Source organism: Lepus europaeus, chromosome 12 (genome assembly GCF_033115175.1).
Source record: "Lepus europaeus isolate LE1 chromosome 12, mLepTim1.pri, whole genome shotgun sequence".
Lineage (NCBI taxonomy): Eukaryota > Metazoa > Chordata > Mammalia > Lagomorpha > Leporidae > Lepus > Lepus europaeus.
In genome coordinates, this window is record NC_084838.1 from 3,286,432 (window position 1) to 3,307,056 (window position 20,625).

General features: G+C 66.4%; 1 protein-coding gene across 1 annotated transcript in view; it reads right to left on the reverse strand.

Annotated features, from left to right (window-relative positions):
• NTNG2 (netrin G2) overlaps positions 1–19,313 on the reverse strand; it is a 54,780-nt gene extending 35,467 nt beyond the window's left edge. The window contains exons 1-3 of the mRNA XM_062206875.1: positions 19,256–19,313; positions 16,149–16,274; positions 15,270–15,988 (exon numbers count right to left, since the gene is read on the reverse strand). Of these exons, the coding sequence (XP_062062859.1) occupies positions 15,270–15,482 (213 nt within the window). The 5' untranslated portion in view covers positions 15,483–15,988; positions 16,149–16,274; positions 19,256–19,313. The remainder of the gene's footprint in view (positions 1–15,269; positions 15,989–16,148; positions 16,275–19,255) is intronic.
• Between the last annotated feature and the right edge of the window lie 1,312 nt (positions 19,314–20,625).

Consider the following 20,625-nt stretch of genomic DNA (forward strand, 5'->3'; position numbering starts at 1 on the left):
AACACATTTCCATGAAGTTCCTGGAGCATTCCTGTATAACCTATAAGCTTTTCGCAGAATAATTATATTAACTTATCTCGTATTAAGTGTCAATTCGAGGCCTGTCCATCTCAGCCGCTGTGAGTCACCGACGTCACCCTTCTGCTGTCCTTGTCCCCTCCCTTACCCCGCCACCTGCCTGTCCTCCTGGTGGTCCCCATAGTGGGGGAGGGGCACGTGGGACCCCTGAAGGCCCCAGCTGCGCCCGAGCTGCCCATCACCGGGAAGACTGACACAGCTGGCTACGCCAGGAGACGGGGGCTCCGACCCGGCCGCTTCAGAGCTGGCGGGGGCCCGCGGGCGGCCCAGAGCAGATGGCGAGGACTAATGAACAGCCTGCGTGCCGCCCAGCCCCGTGCCTGCCGCGGAGCGGGCGGCTCCAACAGCGAGCTCGGTGAATAACTCCCAGGCCGCGGCCAAGCTCGCTTCTCCACTCTGTACTGCAAACCTCCCTTCCGCTGGCCTCAGGTCTGAACTCCACTGAGCCACAGAGGGGCGCAGGGTGTGTGCCGACCCGCCGCCCTCCCCAAGGGGGGTTCCAAGGATGGAGTTGGGTATGCGAAGCCCTGTTTCTCACCTTGCCCCTGACCCCAGGACGGCCCCTGTGAGAGCCAGTGAGGCTTCCCAGGGTCTCTGGGGGTGACGCCACCTCCAGGAGGGCCGCCTGACACGTGACAGTCACGGAGAAGGGGCCCGGCCTGGGGAGCGGAAGTGGGGGTGTCCAGGGCAGCCCCGAAGCCCACCTCGGACATCCTGGAAACAGGGCACTTCTGTAAGCACTTCCTGAGTGCCAGCCCCCTGCTGAGTGCCTTGCAATTGGCCCCAGAAAAACATAACCAACAACGACATCTCCCACAATCTCCCTGCGACTCTGGGGCCCGTGTCCCCTGTTGGGACCCCTTTATCTGAGTCTGGAGCGGTCAAGGAGATGGCTCTGGGGTCGAGAGCCCTGGTCCCATCCCAGCTCCACCCTTCCAGGCTGCGGGCCGGAGGAAGTCACTTCCATCCTCGTCTCTGGGTTCTCGTCCGGTGTCACATGAGTGGGTGCGGACAGAATCCCCCCAGGGCAGTGGTCATTGCCCACCAGTGGCTGGACACAGGCCGGCCTGGGGACTTCTCGGCCGGAACTGCCATCTGTGAGTGGGGAGGCTCAGGCTGTCCAGCGCCGCCAGCTTGGAGCTGCAGTGGCTGCTGCCCCGTGAGTGCTGTGCCAGTGGCCAGGGGGCAGGTGCCATTCTCATGTCCTCGTCACAGGCAGACACACCCACCCCCTGGACATCACGGGCCCCAACCTGGGGTGTCCCGCGAAACCATGCGCCTTGTGCCTGTGGCTCGTCCCCAGGCAGACACACAGAGGCAAGCTGCCTGGGAGGCCAGGCGGTGTAGCCCAAAGGGTGGAGGCAGGGGTGGCCAGCAGGGACCCGCAGCTGTAGAGGTCCCGGGAGGGAGGGGGGCGGGACGAGCCCCTCACCCGCACAGCCAGCAGGAGACCCTGGCGTGCAGTGTTCTGCAGAAAAACCATTTACGCCACACTTTTGAAACCCCAGGAAGGTCTCTTAAATGCTTTCTTTTATGTATTTTCTGTGCGCAAGGTAGTTGTAAGTCAGAGGCCAGGTTGTAAACAGCGTAGACAAGCTGCAGGCAAAAAAATATAATTGAATGGGAAAGCGAACTGTCGGCAGGGACCAAGGCGGCCGTGCCCGGGGCCGGGAGCGGAGGGGGGAGTCTGGCTCCGTGAGCCCCCAGGCCCCTCCCCAGGGGCTCCAGAACTGGAAGGCAGGGCAGTAACTGACTTCACCAGGCCCAGCCTCCCAGCCGGAACCGTGCCGGGCACAGGCTCCTAGCAGCTGAGCCTCGATCCGGGTTCCGGTGGTTGGCACGGTGGCGGGCCAGTCCTCGCCAGCCACACGCCACCAGCCCGGGCGACTCACCCAATGTTCTTGGAACCTGGTAGGATCCAGGACACGGCACCCCCCACCAGCAGCTTAAGTTGAAGGAAGTGGAGGACCCAGCAGAAGCGGGGGGGGGGGGGTCCCTCCAGGACCCTGCCCTGCCCTTGCCCCACACAGGGGGTCGGGAGCCCCTCACTGGACCCAGAGGAAGGCAGTGTCCGTGTTCCCAAGTCACAGAGAAGAATCCAAACCCGCTTCACCGCCAGTTCCGTGCCGCTGTCATCCAGACTTCTCCGCAGTGACACCCTGGTGTCCCCACTTCTCCGGGGCAGGGTGCGGCCCCCAAGGGCAGCCACTGCCCCCGTCCCCGGCCCCGGCCCCTGGCCCTGGGGACATGGTGCAGGTGGACTGCAGGGCAGCTGAGGCTGCTGGCGCTGCCTGGGGCCGGGCTGCGGATTCAGCAAGCTGCTAGACCCGGCCCGCCCCGCACCCTCCGAGCCCGCCCCGCACCTCATCCCACGGGACACGACCAGGCTCCCGGCAGGTGGGACCTTTTCCTCCATAATCCACGTGCACGGAAAGCGAGCATCAGAAAGACCTCAACTTCTGCAGTCAGAAGCCCCGTTTGAAACTGCGCATCACCCAGAGGGGAAGGGACACGGCTGGCCGTCCAGGCCGGTGCCACCTGCACAGACTCCGATCCCCCCGGGGGGCAGACAGCCGTCTCTCTGCCCCATGTACCACCCAGAGGCATGCGGGCAGGCCCGGGGAGCAGCTTAGCAGCCGACAGATTTCTGGGTACCTGTCTGCTGAGTTGTCACCATGTGTGGGCAGCACCTGCTCCTGGTCCCCAACACTTGGGGGCTGGGAGAGGAGCGGGGGGAGGGGCAGCTGGGCTCCCCTCCCCTCCCCCCACCTTGCAGGATGTTAGGGACTTGGGGACAGGTGTGAAAATCTGTGATAGCCCTCTCTTGCGGGGTCCTGGGCTGGGACCCAGGGGACGTCCCCAGCACCACGTGTGAGTTCGCCCCCTCGGTGCCTTAGTGCCCCACCCACGGAACACGCAGCCTCCACACTGACACCGCAAAGTCCCTCGGACCCTGGGCGGCTGGGGAGGAAGAACGGGACTCCAGGGAGAGAGTGAGGGTGCCGGGGGAATTCTCCCTAACAAATGATTTCCTCTTTATGGGCAAGAAAAGTTGCAGTGGGAATCAATTATTAACAGGGCGGAAACGGAGATTCTGCTCCGAGCCGCGTCTAATTCTAGCTGCCCCCTCCCCACCTCCTCGCTAGCTCTGATTCTGCCTGTGGCTCCCCGGCCCCCGCCCCTCCCCTTCCCTCTCTTCCCGCAGAAGCCCTGGGCGGGAGCAAGGTCACCTGCCCGCTCCTGGCGCGGAAGCGGCCAGCGGCCGGGGCTCCAGCTGCAGGCGCCCCTCGGGAATGCATTTTCATTTTCTCTCTTTTCTCTTGTTGGAGCGATTTTCCTCCCAGCCCCAGCCAATTCCCGGGGCAGGGGAGGGCCAATGTCCGCGGGGGGCCCAGGGCTCGGTCATCCTAGCAGCCACACTCACGGGCACCCCCTAGATAGATGTCCCCCTCGACACAGCGTCCCAGGTTGCCCCAGCCTGAGCACGACTCCAGCAAACATCTCACTTTGCAGGTACACGGCGCCGTCTCCACTCTGCAACACGGCCCACCGCGATCCGGCAGGACACAGAGCACCGAGACCTCACCCTGCAACCCTGCCCACAACTTTCCTCCTTCCAGAACCTTCTGTGATTGACAGGAGACTCAAGAAGGGCAAGCACTGGGACTCACCCTCCTTGGGATCCCCTTCCCCTGCAAAGGGATGTTTGCAAACATTTCCAAAGCAACACAGGGCCTTGACCGTGGCTCCCTGGGCCGTGTGGGTCCCGGGGAGCAGCCTGGGGCGGGGTAGATGCCCTGGGGCAGCCGGGCAGCTCCCAGCGCTCGCCAGCACACCTGCAGCGGGGCCTGGGACGCTCAAGGTGAGCTGTGGCATGAGCCAGGCTCAGAGGACCAGAGACGAGGGGGAGATGCCTCCACCTTGCGGCCGGCGGTCCTGCCAAGGCTCTGGCTAGGCAAGGGTTAATCTCTCCAGGAATTAAAAACTGAAAGCTTAAAAAAATTAAGACAAAATAAAAAAGAGGCTGCATTCTGCTTGGCCTGGGCATATGTGGCTCCTTCCCACAGCCAGATTTCCAGGAATGCTTCCCAGGGAAATTCTGTCCCCACGGGACCGCCGGTGCCAAGCCCTGCAGCCCCCGAGGGGGCTGGGGGCGCTGCAGCCCCCGACACCCGCCCCACGCAGGGTGGGCAGCGGCAGGCAGCCGGGAGGGGTACTGGTACAGTCTGGGTGCCGACCTGTTCTCTCCAGCGAGGCCGTAAACAGTTTCTAATTGATTCCAGGAGAGAGGGAGGCTGGGCGGGCCCAAGCTCTAAGCTCTCCTCCTCCCTTGTCAGAGCCTGGAGACCTCAAAACCTCCCCCACCAGAGCCAGGGAGCACCTGGGGCAGCTGCGTCCCTCCCCCCTCCTGGTCTTCCTCCCCTTCCCTCTCCCCCTCCTCCCCCCCCCTCCTCCTCCTTCTCCCCCTCCGCTTTCTCCCCTCCCCCCCCTCCTCCTGGTCTTCTTCCCCCTCCCTCTCCCCCTCCTCCCCCCACCCCAGGCTCAACCTGTTCACCCCGGGAGCCGCCTGCCTGGCAGCTGGCCCAGCCCCACGCTGATGCCCTGATGCCTGACGCCCCCCTTCCTGCCCACGCCACTCCCCACACAGCTCAGCGTTTTTATGGAGCACTTTTTGCAAAAGTAAATACGAGGGAAGAAGGAGGCTGGAGGAGGACAGCAAGCAGGGAGAGGGCTGGGCGGCCCGCGAGGAAGAGGAAGCGCGCAAAGTGCAGCATCGATCGGAGGAGATGCCTGGAGAGGCCCGCGCCCTGCTCTCTAAAAGCCTGTGCGGGCGGGCGGGCAGACGCGGGCGGTGGCCTCCCGGAGCGGCTGCGGCCCGCATGAATATTGCATCAGGGCTGCAGGGAGGGAGGTTCGGGTTCATTGCCGGGCTGGGCGGGGGGCGCAGGGCACTGCCCCGCCTCAGACTGCACCCGGAGCTGGGGCAGGTGGGGGGCTCAGCTCAGAGGGGCTCTGCGAGGGGCTGGCGCTCAGCCCCCTCGAGACTCCCGCCCATGTCCTTGGTCATCCAACAGCCCTTCTGAGTCCCGAGCCCCACGGGGGGGGGGGGGGGGGGAGTGCAGACCCCTGCACCTTGCTCCCCACCCCACCGCAGCATCCAGTGTGCAGCCTGCCTGCCTGCACTCCCTCTGGGAGACCCCCGTGGCCACCCACCACGTGCCTGGGAGACTCCTTAGGAAGACATCTCTGGGTCTGCCCCACACCTGGGCACACCTGGGCTCTCGGCAGGGGGCGGAGGGGGTGGGGCTGGACTGGTAGCGGTTCATCGATTGGTTCATTCACTTGTTCGTCAGCTCTTGGACTTGGCTGCCCGTCTACACACCTGGGAGGGGCTGGGCTGATGACTTGCCCACACCCAGAGGCCAGCCATCTACTCCACACCGAAGGGAACTCCAACCGCCCGCCCCCTGCAGGTGGCTTGGGGGGCTGTTCCAGCCTATCCCAGACCGCGCCCCACTGTACAGGTGAGGGAGCCGGGCCCCCAGGTTGTCCGTCTGGTAACCTGGTGATCACTAGCCATGGCCAGGTGGGGTCCCTCGTGGCTCGGTCCTTACGAATGGCATGGAGAGCAGGGGCCGGGGAGGAGCTGGCCGGGCGCTCGGGGAGCCTCCCCAGGGCTTGGGTGCACCGGCTTCGAGGAGACGCCTGAGATGGGCCCAGCCACAGGTGCAGGGTGCTGCTGGGAGCGCGGGGTTAATGCACAAGGCTGGGCTGGGAGCTGGTGAGGAGCAGGGAGCTGTGACATTTCGCAGCTGCTGGCAGAGCGGCTCCTTCCAGGACCAGAGATTAAACGCCTGGCAGAGAGCGAGGAGCCGGCACCCTCGGCACCCGGGAAGGCAGCGCGAGGACAGAGGAGGCTTCTGCGGGCGGGGGCAGGCGTGGGGGTCTCTCCCCTCTGATCCTCTAAGATGCTTAGGGCTGGGCAGGAACAGGGAGGGGGGCAATTCTCACACTGGGCTTGGCGCTGGGACCACCTCCCCAAGAGCCTGCTGCAGCCGGGCAGGGGCCGGGCAGGGGCCGGGCAGGGGGTGGCAACAGCTCTCCAAGAGGCGCCCGTGACCCTGGGGCCCGCTGCCCTGCCGAGGCCCAGCCCGGACGGTTTGCTGTGCTGGAGGGGCCCGGGCAGCAGGAAGGGCAGCCCGGCTGGGTCTCTGCGTTCCCTGAGCAGGTGGGGGCACAGGTACCACAGACACCAGCGCCGCCCCCTGCTGCTCCCGTCTATTTTTAGCTCTCTTATTGTCTACCCCCCCTGCCCCCCCAGAAAAACAGATCAGCTTCCTCCAGGCAAAGCCACTGCTGCCGTCCCCAGAGCTGGTGCCGGCAGACATGAAATAAGCGAATTATCAGATAAGTGGCTCAGCAGACTCCGTGGAGTCTCGAGGGGCAGGGGGTGGAGAAACTCCGCCATCACTCCTCCTCCCCAGCCCTCCGTCTGGGGCTGAGGGGGAGGGCCAGGCGGCACGTACACACACGTACACACACGAACACGCCGGCCACGCCCACCTCCCACGCGCCGGCTGACACGGCTGTCAGCAAAGCAGCTTAGGAGCGGAGCCCCACCGCTGGGAAGGCTGAGCTCAGGGACGGGGAGAAAGGCCGGGCTTCTCTGCTTAGAAGCTGTGTGACCTCGGGCAAGTGGCTTAACCTCTCTGAATCTCCGATGCTCTGTACGTGAAGCAGATAGGAACACAAGCTTAAGCAGGCATCAGTTAAGTGCTTGGTATACAGTAGGCACTCAATACATGCGAGCTGATGGAGAAGGTGGGATGAAGCTCGCAGGGAGGTGCTCAGCCACAGAGCCGGCGCCAGGGGCTTCCGCTTGCACCAGGGTGGGGACGGCAGGGACAAGGTGCCCTCTGGCCAGCTGGCTCCGCTCCCTGCTGCTGCCACCTGCCTTCGGCCACTCTTGATCCCCCGGCGGGAGGGGACATCAAAACCCTGCCACCCCCCAGGGCCACCGTCCACTCTGCACGCTGCCCGGGGCGGGGGTGCGGGAGGCGTGGCTCCTGGACTCCTCATCACCTCTGCTGCCCCCGGGGAGGGCCCGCTCGCCTCCCAGCTCCCTTCACTTCGCCGGCCTGGACAAACGCCCTGGGCAGCAGAGGGAGGCGGGTGCGGGCCGAGGAGACAGCCAGGCAGAGCTGGGTCACGGTCAGAGACAGGCCGAGGGGCGGCACAGACCCCCTGCCCCCATCCCCTCCACCAAGGTTAGATCTGGACGGAGCCAGAGACGGGGAGACTCAACCACAGCCCCTCCTTCCCGGGGACCCCCCTGAGGCCGCCCCAGCCTGAGATCCCAGCCCCTCCTTCCCAGGGCCCCCCCCCTGAGGCCGCCCCAGCCTGAGATCCCAGCCCCTCCTTCCCAGGCCCTTCCCCCCCCCAGGCCGCCCCAGCCTGAGATCCCAGCCCCTCCTTCCCAGGCCCTTCCCCCCCCCCCAGGCCGCCCCAGCCTGAGATCCCAGCCCCTCCTTCCCAGGCCCTTCCCCCCCCCCAGGCCGCCCCAGCCTGAGATCCCAGCCCCTCCTTCCCAGGGACCCCCCTGAGGCCGCCCCAGCCTGAGATCCCAGCCCCTCCTTCCCAGGGACCCCCCCCCCCCAGGCTGCCCCAGCCTGAGATCCCAGCCCCTCCTTCCCAGGGCCCCCCCCCCTGAGGCCGCCCCAGCCTGAGATCCCAGTCCTGCTGGCTCCCGGTGCCCAGCTGGGGGCAGGCAGGGCAGCAGCGGCCGAGGCCCGGGACGCAGCTCTCAGCCTTGGCTGTGCAAACTCGGCTAGGTGTCTCTGCCTCTCTGAGTCTCTGTCCTACTCCCGTCTCAGAGCCGCTGAAGGATGAAGAGCTACACAGGCCCAGTACTTGGCACGGTGCCTGGGCCTCCTGAGGACCGCCAGCCAGCGCCTGGCCCCCGGGCCTGTCTGGTGCCCCAGGACAATTGCACGTGCTAATGGGCAGTGGTCGCCCACCTCCCCACCGCCACTCTGTCCTGCCTCGTGTCTGGGTCCACCTTTCCTGGGGCCGCCTCTGCCGGGAGGCTACAGCTCGCAGGTGTCCCCTGGGGGGTCCACGAGAACCAGCTCTGGGCCGCGCCTGCGTCCCCAGGGCGATGCCCGTGACAGCTCACCTATGCAGGCCGGAGAGTGGACAGGAAGACCCTGCGAGAGCAGCTCGGCCCCCGCTGGCTGCAGGCGGATCCAGGCAGGCAGCCCAAGCCCCTTACGCACACACACTGCCGTGCAGGGGCCAACCCAGGGCATCAGTGCCGGGGTCTCCTGTCCCCGGGCTCCGGCCCACTGCGCCCACTGCCTGCCATGGCACAGTGGTGGCTTAGGGAAGCTGCCCCACCCCTCTGGGCCTCAGTGTCCCCAGTGGGAAGTGAGGGGTCGGGACTCCACAGCAGGTGTACGCTGTGGTCCCAGGAACCCCGGGTGGGATGGGGTTCTCAGGGCCACCCACAGCCGACTCCAGCGGCCCCTTGCCCTGCACACTGTGGGTCTAGACACCAGGGTTCTTCTGGTCCCAGACAAGCTCTTATGGTCCTGCTAAGATGACGGACTACAGTGTCAGCATTTAGCACCTACTGCATGTAAGCACTACCACAAAGGGCAAAGGTGGGGGATGAGTGGGGGGAGTGGATGCTGGAGAGATATTTGGGGACCAGAGGAAGTCACAGTGTCCCCTCCCCCATCACCCTCTCTGAGAGACAAAATCAACATCCCAGCCTAGAAGCTATGGCAGGGAAGAGGCGGGGGAGGGAGGGAGGGTGAGCACCTGGGCTCCTTGCCCCCTGGCCTCACCATGGCATGGTCACAGAATGCCGGGGACCTGAGATGAAGCCTGGAGCCCATCACACAGTATTGCAGCCTCAGTTTTGCCATCTGTAAAATGGGCACGATAGTGATCCCTCCCCTGCAGGACAGTCGGCAGAGATCTGAGCCAGGAACGCACCCCTGCAGCAGTGGCCGGCTGAGGGTACCATGAATATTTACAGGGGGAAAGAATGGCCACAAAGCATGCTGGGAAATCTGGGTGTCCCCCTGCCAAAGAACTTCCCCCAGCTCCACATACAAAGATGACTCAGAACCGACCAAAACCGGAACGCCGGGGCAGGGGCTCGGCTGGCGGTCAGGACGCTGGCTGGGGCAGCCGGGTCCCCCTTCAGAGTTTCTGCCGTCAGTTCCCAGCTGAGCTCCGGGTTCTGGCTCCCTGCCCCCCGGGAGGCAGCAGGTGACGGCTCCAGCACTGCGGTCCCCGCCACCCACGCCAGGGAGACCCGGATGGAGCTGCTGGCTCCTGGCTCTGGCCTCAGCCAGTGTAGGCATTGGGGGAGTGAACCAGCAAATGGGGCTCTTCCCGTCTCTCTCCCCAGCACCAAGTAAATAAATGAATGAATAACTGAGAGTTTAAGAGACCTAAATACTCCCAGAACTGAAGCTGTAACCGCGTGGCCTTGGATTCAGCAATGATTTCATCGGTGTGATGCCAAAAGAGGAGGCAATGAAAGAAAACGCAGACGGGGTGTGCACCAAAGGGCACAGAAAGAGTGCAACGGAGTCCGCAGGATGCAGGAAGCCTTCCCAGGCAGCCATTGGATAAGGACCTAGGGTCCATCATATATAAAGAGCTCCTGCGACTCAACAACAAAAAGACAACCCAGTTCAACAGCAGGCAAAGGCCATGGGTTGCCCAGCCCCCGAGGAGGACAGGAACATCCAGCGAGCCTAGGAGGCCACCTCAGCATCACTGCCCATCGGGCGATGAGATCTAGAGCAGAATGAAAGACAAAGACGGAAAGCCACAGGGCCAGCCAGGAGGCAGTGAAGCCGGAACCCCTGGGCACTGCCGGAGCGGGCGTGAAATGGCGTGACCTCTGTGGAAACGGCTTTCAGGTTTCCCCGAAGTGCGACACGGCGTCACCACGGGACCCCACCACTCCGCCCGTGCACTCGCCCGCTCCCCGCAACGTCACCCATGGAAGCTCCGGCGCACAAGCAGCCCAAGTGTCCACCGCCCAATAAACGGACCAAGAAAACGGTGTCTGCCCACACGAGGGAATCCGACGCAGCCCGGAACAGGAGCGAGGCGCCCACCCGAGCTACGGCTCGCGGGAGCCCCAAAGCGCCACGCTGTGCGAAAGGTCAGGCTCAGAGAGCCACACCTGCACCGGGCAGCTCCGGGAGGCGAAGCCGACCTAGGTGGCCAGGGGCTGGGGGAGGGGCCGCGGTGGCCCCAGGAGAGCTGCGGGACACTGCGAGTGTCGTCAGTGCCGCCGACCGTGCAGGTGACACATCCAAAGCGGCAAACTTCACGGGGGCCGTATTTTACTGCAACAACAAGGCTCTGTTCCGGGTTGTGACGGATCCTCTCACAAGTGCTCAGCGCCACGCCGGGCCCAGCAGCTGGGACTCCTGCGGCTGGAATCCCGCCCTGCGTCTGCGATCCGTCTAGGGTCCCCCAGACTCCCCGGATGGGTGCGGCGAGCACCCAGGCATCACGAGGTGATCCACTCAGCCAAGCCCCGTGGCTGGGCAGGCGGGGAAGCGGGCTGGGGGCAAAGGTCTCTGTCGTGGGGCCAGGGCTCACAGCATCCCCTCTCCTCCAAGCCCACCGCCGCCCACGGGGTCATCTCCGGTCTGGGACTCCCTGCTCTCGACCCTGCACGACCTTGTGGAGGGGAACAAAGACCCCGGGCCTTTCCCTGAGCATCCCTCGGGCGCCCCGCCCTTTCCAGGTCCTGTCTCGCGTCATCCTCATTTCCAGATGGGAAAACTCGGATCCGGAGCCCCCCCCCGCCCCGTCCCAGCCCAGGGCCCCAGTTCTCATCCACAGCATGGCGGGGCTGCCGGTCCCCTGCCTGCCTCCCCACATGGGCCTGGGGAGGTGGGGGCCGGAGGAGAGGGGCCGGGCAGGCGGGAGCCTGGAATCGCTCCCCCCCCTCGCTGTGCCCCCTGGAAGCCCTTCCCCAGCCTCTGGCTTGCCTGTGGCCCTCCTGGGGTCTCTGGGCCTAAACCCACCCCCTTGGCAGAGTCACAGCCGGGATCGGCCTGGGATCTTCCTGCCGTCTGGTCCCCTGCGAGGGTTCACCAGGCAACAGGATATCATCACTGGAATGATTCCTGTCCCAGGCTGGCCCCGCCTTGGGCGTTTGGAGTCTGAGCAGCTGTCACCAGCGGGCCCCCTCCAGGATTCAGCCCAGGCCTCTCCTCCTCCGAGCAGCCTTCCTGGATCACACCAGCCTTCCTCCCACCCATCCGGCGCATTCAACAACCATTCACCGAGCATGGACGGAGCCAAGAGGGAGGCACCCGCGATGCAAGGGCTCATGAGACAGCCCTGCCTGCAAGGAACTCACGGTCCAACAAGGGGGCGAACACTGCCAGCGTCGCAGCATCCGGCAAGGACTGAGCGCCTGTGCTCCTGCCGGCCCCCGTGTGCCTCCTGATAGCCCTGCGGGAGGAACACGGCCCAGAGAGGTCAGGTGTGGTGCTGAAGGTCACACAGCACCGGGTGCCAGCCTCTCTCTCTCTGGAGTCTCTTTAGATGAAACACTCGCCATCCCATCCATTCAACGTGGAAAAACCAAGACGATCAACACCGGGTAGGAGGTGACATTCGGCCTGGCTGGGACAGAGCGCACTCGGAGCCGAGCGCTCAGACCGGAGGTGGGGCAGGCGGCTGGGACCACGTCCCTCTGCAGATGGGGAAACCGAGGCTCGAGTGTCGGAGTGACTCGCTCAGGTCACGGAGCCCACAGCGGCAGCGTGGGGATGGGCCTCAGGGCTGCCTCTGTCTGGAACCTTCCACCAGGTCCTGCTCAGAGCGAGGCGTGTTTCCCGGCCTTGGCAAGGCAGCCCTGCATGGGGCCTGGGTTTTGAGCTCCCAGGACCCCAGCCCCTCCCCGGTCTTCCTCTTCTCCCTGGGCAGCGCCTCAGCCATAGCTTTGTCACACAGCACAGCCCCGGGGCTTCCTGTCAAAATGCAGGGTCTGGGGCCAGCGCTGTGGCACAGCAGGTAAAGCCACCGCCTGTGACGCCAGCATCCCATATGGGCACCGGGTTGAGTCCCGGCTGCTCCACTTCCAATCCAGCTCCCTACTAATGTGCCTGGAAAAGCAGTAGAAGGTGGCCCAAGTGTTGGGCCCCTGCACCCATGTGGGAGACCTGGAAGAAGCTCCTGGCTTCAGATCAGCACAGCTCTGGCCACTGCAGCCATTTGGGGAGTGAACCAGCAGATGGAAGACCCCCCACACCCCGTAACTCTACCTTTCAAATAAATACATAAATCTTTTAAAGGAAATGGAATATTCTGATCCAGCAGGGCTGGGGTGGGGCCTGGGGTGAGGCAGTGCTGCTGGACCACAGCTGGGTGGCAAGGCTGGGGGGTGGCTCCACCTTCTCCTCCCCTCCCTTTCCCTCCCCTCCTCTCCTCTTCCTTCCCCCTCCCCTTCTCCTCCTCTCCCCTCCCCTCTCCCCTTCCCTTCCCCTCCTTTCCCCTCCCCTCTCTCTCCCCGTCTCTCTCCCCGCTGTGTCTCCAGTCATCCACTGTAGTCTCCAAGGCACAGACAGGGCTCCCCCCTCTCTGGGGGTCCGGGCAGGAGCAGGCTCGTGTGGATCGTGAGGGCTGCCCCCGCCGGGCCCAGCTGCGCCCTCCCCGTCCCCAGGGGTACGAGAGCAGCCACCGCCCTCGCCTCCGCCTGCTCGCTCGCAGCCCCTCACGGAGATTTCGTCCTTGCCCAAGAACCTTCGGCCGAGAGCTCATGCCTATTAATTCCTGGTGTGCGTCTGGAGCCAATAGGTTTTTATTTATTCATTTATCTTGTCTCCCACCCCCTCCCCTTCCTCGCCAGCCTGGAATTTACAATTCAGTTCTCAGGGGGCCTCGCCAAGGACCACGGCCGGAGTCTCAAAGGGGTGGACGCTCCTTGGCTCCTCCGACCCTCAGGGTGGCCCCCGGGGTCACGCCCTGACATGCTGGGTGGGACAGGCAGACCCCCCAGGCCCAGCACCTGCCGCAGGACGGCAGGAGCCAGAAGCCAAGGGGCCACTGCAGTAAGGGGGCAGTGGTCCTGCTCGCTGCCGTTAGGGCGCCCCCTGGTGGCCATCTGCAACAGCGGCGCGGGCATCAGTGGGTGGCATTCTGGTCCCTGGAGACAGAAAAAGCAGTGTCCTCCAGGTACAGGGAGGCCGTGAAGTCTGAGAAGGAGGGAGAGCCAGGGTAGCCACCAGGGGCGTAAAAGCCACAGCAACGGGCTGAACACGTGCTAGGCACCACTGCCTCCCCAGGGAACTGGATCTCGGAGACGGGGACACCCAGAGAGGGGGGCCGTGCCCCCTTGTGGGCAAGCACGTGACTGTGGGACCTGGGCAACCCTGCAGTCCCTGATGGTGGGGGTCAGAACAGCGCCCACCTAGAAGATAACGAGGCACACACAGGACCTGCCGGGTGCTGTCGGGGTGGGATCCAGGCTGGAGGCGACCCCTGCCCGCCAACCCAGAAGCCAGCCCGCCTCTCCCCCCGGGTACCCCGGGCAGGGCCTGCATTTCCCATCTGCATTGTCCACACGTCTAATTCAAGGCGGACCCGGAACAGCCCCCCATGAGATCCCTAACCCTATCAAACAGGTGGCACAGCCCCCAGGAGCCCTCCAGACCCCAGGCCGGCTGCCCCAGCTCTGCGGGAGTCAGGAGGGGTGGTGAGCCCCTCCTGCAGCTGCCCTGGGTCCTGGGTCCCAGGAGAGACAGCGCAGGTGCAGGACCAGGGGCATCACGAGCCGGCTTCGGCCAGGAGGGGGCTTCAGACTTGCACCTGCTGGGCTCCTCCGTCCCGAGGCCCCTGGCCAGCAGCCTCTGAATTACACTTCACACCCCGCCCCCTCGCCCACATGAAGGCCACGCTAACATTTAACAGACCAGACGCGGCTGAGACCCAACACGAGAGGCAGAGGCTGGCTGTGCCCTGGGCTCAGATACACACCCAGAGCAGGGGCCTTGCCCCTGACCCGACCCTGAGCCAGGGCAGCGGGGCCCATCCAGCCCCTGCCTTCTCCTCCCTCACCTCCTCCAGTCCTCCCCCGCTGGCCCTGGGCCCAGCCATCACCCACAGTGACAGCCTTATCACCACGGACAAGCCCGAGTGGGAACCGACCAGCCGACTGCTCTGTGATGTGACTGAAGCGGCCCCATGGGACGAAGACGCCCTCAGGAGCCCAGCATGGGGAAACCAGGCCAGCTCAGCCCGAAACCAAGAGGCCCGGAGGCCCCCGCCCCGCCAAGGACACTCAGAAGCCGGGGGGGGGGGGGCTGGGGAAAGCACCAAGCCCTTCCCGTGCCAGGGGCGGGGCCGCAGGGCACTGCCCAGAGGAGGACGCCTGTCCAGGAGCCGTGTACTCAGGGGCTCTGGAGCCAGACCCTCCGCATCTGTTCCCCAGTCTCCCCTTCCGTGGGACGGGAACCCCTCTGTGTCAGAGCCTATTCAAAACACTCTGCCAGTATTCACTAAACCGTGAACACTCCCGACGCACTGAGGGTACCCATTTCACAGACGGTCAGACAGAGGCTCAGAGATATCCCGCGGCCCGAGCCCACAGCTTACAACTCCGCCTCGTTATTCAAACACAATCCGTCTGGCTGGGGGTGACGACCTCTGTCAACCTCCTGGTGGCTGCCTTCCACACCTGCTATTAGGACCATGTCCTCTGAGGCCCAGACCCTCCTTCTCTAACCCGGGATTCGAGTGACCACAGCCCAGCGCCTGCCACCGCCTGTGGCCATCGCACGTGCCCTGCAGCGGCCATCCTGGCCCCGGCCCACGCTCCTCCAAGAGGCCCCCGGAGCTTGTGCAATGTGTCAGCCCGTCCTGGCTGCCTGGTAGAGCCAGGGGCTTGTGCCACAGCGGGAGGTCAGAGGGCTCGCTGGCTCAGAGGCTGGGGGACTGCTAACCACCAAGCCGTCCGCTGACCAAGAAGGCCCCGAGTCGAGGATGGCATGGCGTGCACTCGGGGTCCTTGGGGTGCCTTTCGCCTGGGCACAGGTTGCCGCCCATTTCCACGGTGGGACAGACTCCTGGTCCCAATCCAAGGCTCACCGCCCCCTCCACCCCCAGGGTCTCCATCCCGCTGGGCCGGCAGCGGGCCGACTTACGTGGGAGCAGAACCTCTCCGGGGGGTCTCCGCACGTGATGCCCGAGGGCTCCACCTTCACCTTGACGTAATCCTTCAGCCGCATCACCTTGGGCTGGCAGGCGTAGAACTCCCAGGTGGGGCCCTCATCCGTGGTCACCCAGGACTTACAGATGTCATAGCTCCCACAGGCCAGCGGGAGGCAGCACAGGAGGAGGGCCAGCAGGTACAGCATGGCTGCGCAGTCCACGGGGGCACGGCCCCAGAGGTCCTGGAGTCACAGCGTGGACGTCGACGACGGTGATGGCGGGCTCAGGCGGGGCTCGCGGCCTCAGCATGGAAACGCCACATCTACCGGGCGGTGACAGCCAGGGCGGCGACAGCCAGGGCGGCCCAGGTTTGCAGAGAATGAGGACCTCGTATTTTCCAAGAAGCCACGGCTGCTACCGCGGAAAATCTAGAGCCAGCGCTTCTCCGGCTGCTGCCGGGCAGGTCAGCGAGCGGCCGTGACTTTGTCGTCCTGCCCTTGGCACCGCACGGCTCCCGGAGGTGGATGTGATCAGATCGGGAAGACCCTCAAATTGTGACAGTGGCTGGAAATGGGAGAAGGGGAATCCACAGGGATCCGGCGGGGGGGCGGATCGGACTGCTTTTAATTTTTGTCCTTCCAACCAATTCAGGTCTTTAAAGGGACCTTAATGGGCGACGGGCTCCATACGACAGCAGAGTATCCCCTCGGGCCTGCGTTGCAAAGATACAGTAAAATCAGGAGGTGTGAAGTCCAGCCCCAGAGACGCCTGCCCTCCTTGGGACCGACAAATGAGACCTCCTCGCACAGGGGCTGCAACAGAGGGGCCGGCCCGGGTGGGGTGGGCGCTAAGTGGGGAGGGGGCCAACTGACCTTGGCGTGCAGCCGTGGGCCACTTATTCTGAAGTTTCTGGGACCTCAGCGCCCCGTCCCTCCCGGTACCTGGGGCCTGCCCGTCTTTTCATCATCAGAGAGGAGCGGGCTCATTAGCGACAGCACCTGCAACAAATTAAGAGAGGGGGAGGGGTGGAGAGGGTGAGAACAAAGCCCTCCCTCCCGGCAAGATGTGCAGAGCGAGGCTGCATCAGGGAGGTCTCCTGAGAGCGAGAGGTTGTTTTTATTGATATCCGAGTTGCACGTTTGCAGATGGCTGTGACAAAGGGGACGGAGCCGTCTCATCTCTGAAGGGGGTGTCAGATCGAGGGGCGGGGGCTCCTGCTGGGGGCAGGGATCAGAGACTTTCGGAAACATCCCCTGGCCACGCAGAATGTCCAAAGTGGCTACAGGCAGGAAAGAGGCTGAAACCACAGTGACCTCGGTAGGCTGCCAGGTTCACGGCGCTGCCGGGCCTCGGGCCTTGGCACACCCTGGGACAGCGGGGCCTTGTGCAGCCGTGTTCCCGGGAGGGGCCAACACTGCCACCGCCTCCTTGGAGGCTCTCTCTACCATCGCATCCCTCTGACGATCACCACCGCGCTATTTTAAGCCCTTGATAATTATTTAAAAGCCAAAATAGATATAACTAATACAGACGTTATACTGGGAAGTGCCCGACTCCAGGGATGTGATATGTTCCCAGACAGAGACATCACGGCGGGAATCTGCGTGCAGCCAGAGCCGGATCCTGGCCAGAAACGCTGACCAGGGAGAGGGCAAAGGTCACCGCGGCAAAAGCGCCTGTGGTCTTCACTGCTCCGGTTGTCCTGTCCATGGTGGCTGCAAACGCCTCTGCCAAGTGGGCAGCGGCGCCCAGGGCAGCCTGGCCCTCACCTGGCGCCCCCCTACCTCCCGGAGCCACTGCCTGCAAGCTCACCGCGCGTCATGGACACCCCACAACGACGGCGCACCTGCACCTCCCCGGGGGGAAGCCCCCAGCCGGCGCCCCTGGCTCGCAGGCCCGTGGGGGTTCCCGGTTCTGCCGCCTCTCCTCTGTGGGTTTCGGGAGACACCTGCGGTGGTGTCTGCGCTCGGCAGAACGCGCCTGGCGTCTGTTTGCACCGCCAGGGACCGCGTAGTGAAAGTAAGAGCGCGCGGCCCCCGCGGGCGTGCGGGCCCGGAAAACAGCGCGTCCGGCGCCCGCGCCACGACCGTCCACTAACGGGCCCGGGGAGCCCCCGCTGGGGACGCCCCGGCGTCGGACACGGCCCGCGAGGTCGGGGCCTGGACGGCGTGGACGCGGGAGCCGCGCGCGCGGCAGCTCTCCAATCTGCGGGGCGCTTTGCGGGAAGGCAACGCGCGCCCGGGGATGCGGCCGCGTGGCGGGGGGCTGCGGGGAAGCGACCCCCAGCCGACCGAACCTGCGGGGCGGAGCCGGGGTTGTGTTTACACCTGTCAATCAGCCGGGCGTCGCGGGCCGCGCGCTCGGGGAATTGCGCGCCCAGCGCGCCGGCACCACAGGCGTATTTTATTTTATTTTATTTTATTTTGCCAAAAAGGAGCGAAGCCGCGGGGGGGGGGGGGGGGGGGAGGCGGAGCGCGGGGAGCGAGCGGCCGGCGGCGGCTCCGAAGTGGAGGCTGCACCTGCCGGCCGACCGCTGTTTCTCCCCGGGGAAATAAACCTTCACCTGGGAGTATTAGGGAACGGGGCGACCAGGATCAAATGAACCAACGCGCTTATTTGCTTCTCGGAGTCCTCGGGAACCGGGCGGGAGCGGGGGAGGGAGAGTGGCTGATGGCCTGGGCATGAAAGCCCGAAAATTAGATTTTATCAGGATTTCTGAACTCGGCTTTCTCCGCCTGATTGAATTAGCGCCTCTCGGAGCCGGCCGGGCTCGCGAGCAGCCTCGTCCGGGAGCGGCCGCTGCGCCCTCGCCCAGCGGGAAACTCGCCGCGGGGTGCGCAGGGGGCGCGTAGCCCACCGGCCAGAGGCGTGGAGCCCGCCCTTGGAGGGTGCAGGCAGCCCCTGGGGGCCGGGGTCACCTTCCGGTCCCGCGCCCTGGACGGGGTAGGGGGGAGCCATGCCCAGCGCCCCCTCCCGATCAGCCGGCGTCTGGGACCCCAAGGCCCCGGTGCCCCTGGCCCCCGACCCCGCATGCCTGCAGCCCCCGTTCCCCCACCAGCGGCCCGGGAGCCCCGAAAAGTTGGGCGCGGGGGGCGGAGCACGAGTCCGGGGCGGCGCGGACGCCCAGAGTCGGACTCCATCGCGGACGCCCAGGGACCCCACGGCGGACGGCCGGGGCTCGAGATCCCGTCCGCGGCGCGCGGCTCCCAGGGCCGAGCCGGGCGGGCCCGCGGCTGCTCTTTGGCTTCCATAAGTTGCGTGCGAGCCGCGCGTGCCATCCCGAAGGTCGCGGTTCACCAAGGCCGGGCCGGCGCCCCGCGCGCCCCTCACCCCTTAATTAAAAGGCACGGAGCTCCCCGTCCACCCCCCGCGCGGAGACGGGCGACTTACTCCGGAGCCGGCCGATCCCGCCGCGCGCTTCCTGCGCCCCGGAGCGGGTCCCACGAGCCCCTCCCCCCACCCGCGACCCCCTCCACCCACGCGGAGAAGTTTCCAGCGGTGGCGGCACCCGAGTTTCTCGTGCGACTCACGCGTCCCCGGGCGTGCGGAGCGGCGGGAGGGCTCGGGGTGCGTGCGTGCGTGCGGCTCTGGCCGCTGGCGGGGAGCTGGGGTGCGGGGCGCAGTGGCGCGGGAGGAGGGTTACCGCCCAGCCGCGCACCCCTCCCAGCTCTCCCCGCAGCGTCCCTCCGCGTCCCGCACGCAGCCACACACGCGGCGGGGAAGCAGCCAGGGGCGCGGGGACCCGGCCAGGAAGGCGAGCGACGCCTTTAAGAGGCTGCCGCCCGCGCGCGCTCACACGCCCCTCTCCCGCCGAGCCAGCCCTCCGTAGTAGCGGCCGGCAGCAGACAACTTTTGCACCCGAGCCTCGGCGAGGCTGCGGGAAGTGGCTCGGGGGCCCCGGGAGAGCCTGCACGGCCGCCGGAGCCCGGCCGGGCGCGCCGCCACAGCGCCCCGCACCGCCCCACCCCGCCCGCCTTACCCGGGCTCGGAGCGGCTTCCCGGAGCGCGGAGACGCGGGAGGCCGAGCACGGCCGCCCGCTCCGGCCGGCGCTGCTGGGGGCGCGGGCCCGAGGCCGCGGGCCGCCGCTCCTTCCCCGCGCCGCGGCCGCCGCCGCCGTCAGACCCGGGCCCGGGCGCCCTCCGGCTGCCGGGGGCGCCGCCCGCAGCCGTCCGGGAGACGCGGGCCCGGGCGGGGGGCCGCGCGCGCCGCCCGCATCGCCCGCCCGGCCGAGCGGAGGTCGCCGCTAACAAGTGCAAACTTTTGCCGGCCCCTGGGCGGCTCCGGGGGGACCCGCGCTGGGGCGCCGGGCGGCCCCCGGCCCGGGTGGGCTCCGCGGCGGCTCGTCGGGGCGCGGGGGCATTCCCCCGGCGCGCTCGGGCCAGCTGGCGGGGCGCTGCCGGGCCCCCTGCGCCGCGCTCCAAGTTAATGCCGAGGCCAAATCCTCTTTGCCTTCACTCACGATCACCATTGGGCTTTTATCTCTCGGTCTGATCCCGGCTGCGTAACTTCCTCTGTGTGGCTCGCACACACCATCCCACCACGGAGCAGCGGCCTTCTTAAAGGTGCAGGGAGGAAATACTGCGAGACTCGGGGGGCGCGCCACGGCCCGGGCAGGGGCACGCCGGCGGGCAGGCGGCCGCGGGAGCGAGCCGGCCCTGGGGGTCGCCGCCTGGACATCTCCGCCCGGCCTGGGGGCCGGCGGGTCCCCGCTCGCGGAGTGCAGCCTCCGCCGCGGGCTCGGGTCAGGCGCGACCGGGCGGCAGCTTCCCCCTGCAGCACCCGGGGGCCTGCCCGGGCGCCCGCGCCCGTGGGTGTGGGGGCTGCCCCATCGGCGGCGCCGGGGAGGGGTCCGGGGAGGCGGTTCCCCCACCCCCAAGGAGCCGAGGGCTCGGGGCTGCTCCTCTCCCCTCCTCTCTCCCTGGGAAGTGCTGCCACCCAGAAGGCCCCCTGAGCAGTGGGTACCGGGGTGGGTAGGTGGGTGGATTTGGGGAGATGGGGAGGGGGAGCGATCGCGGCGCACAATCCGAGCCTGGATACCAGCTGACACACCGCCGCCTCCACCCCTGATGGGCCCTGCATCTGAGGAGCCAAGCCAGCGCCTGGGGAAGTGCGGAGTAGGGGGCAGGAGTAGGGGGTGCTCTGCCTTCCCCGGGGGTGAGCCTGGGAGCAGGGCGTGGGAGGACTGCTGGCCGCTGGGAGTTGGCACCTCCGGGCTGCCGTGGGCTCTCCAAGCCCCTGGAGGCTGGCAGCCAGGAGCCTGGCAGGGCTGTGGGGAGGGCTCCCCCAGCCTCCCCGGGGGCCGGTGTGGGTTCCAGGTGCTGCTGGCCTCCTCGGGGAGGGTTCTGAGC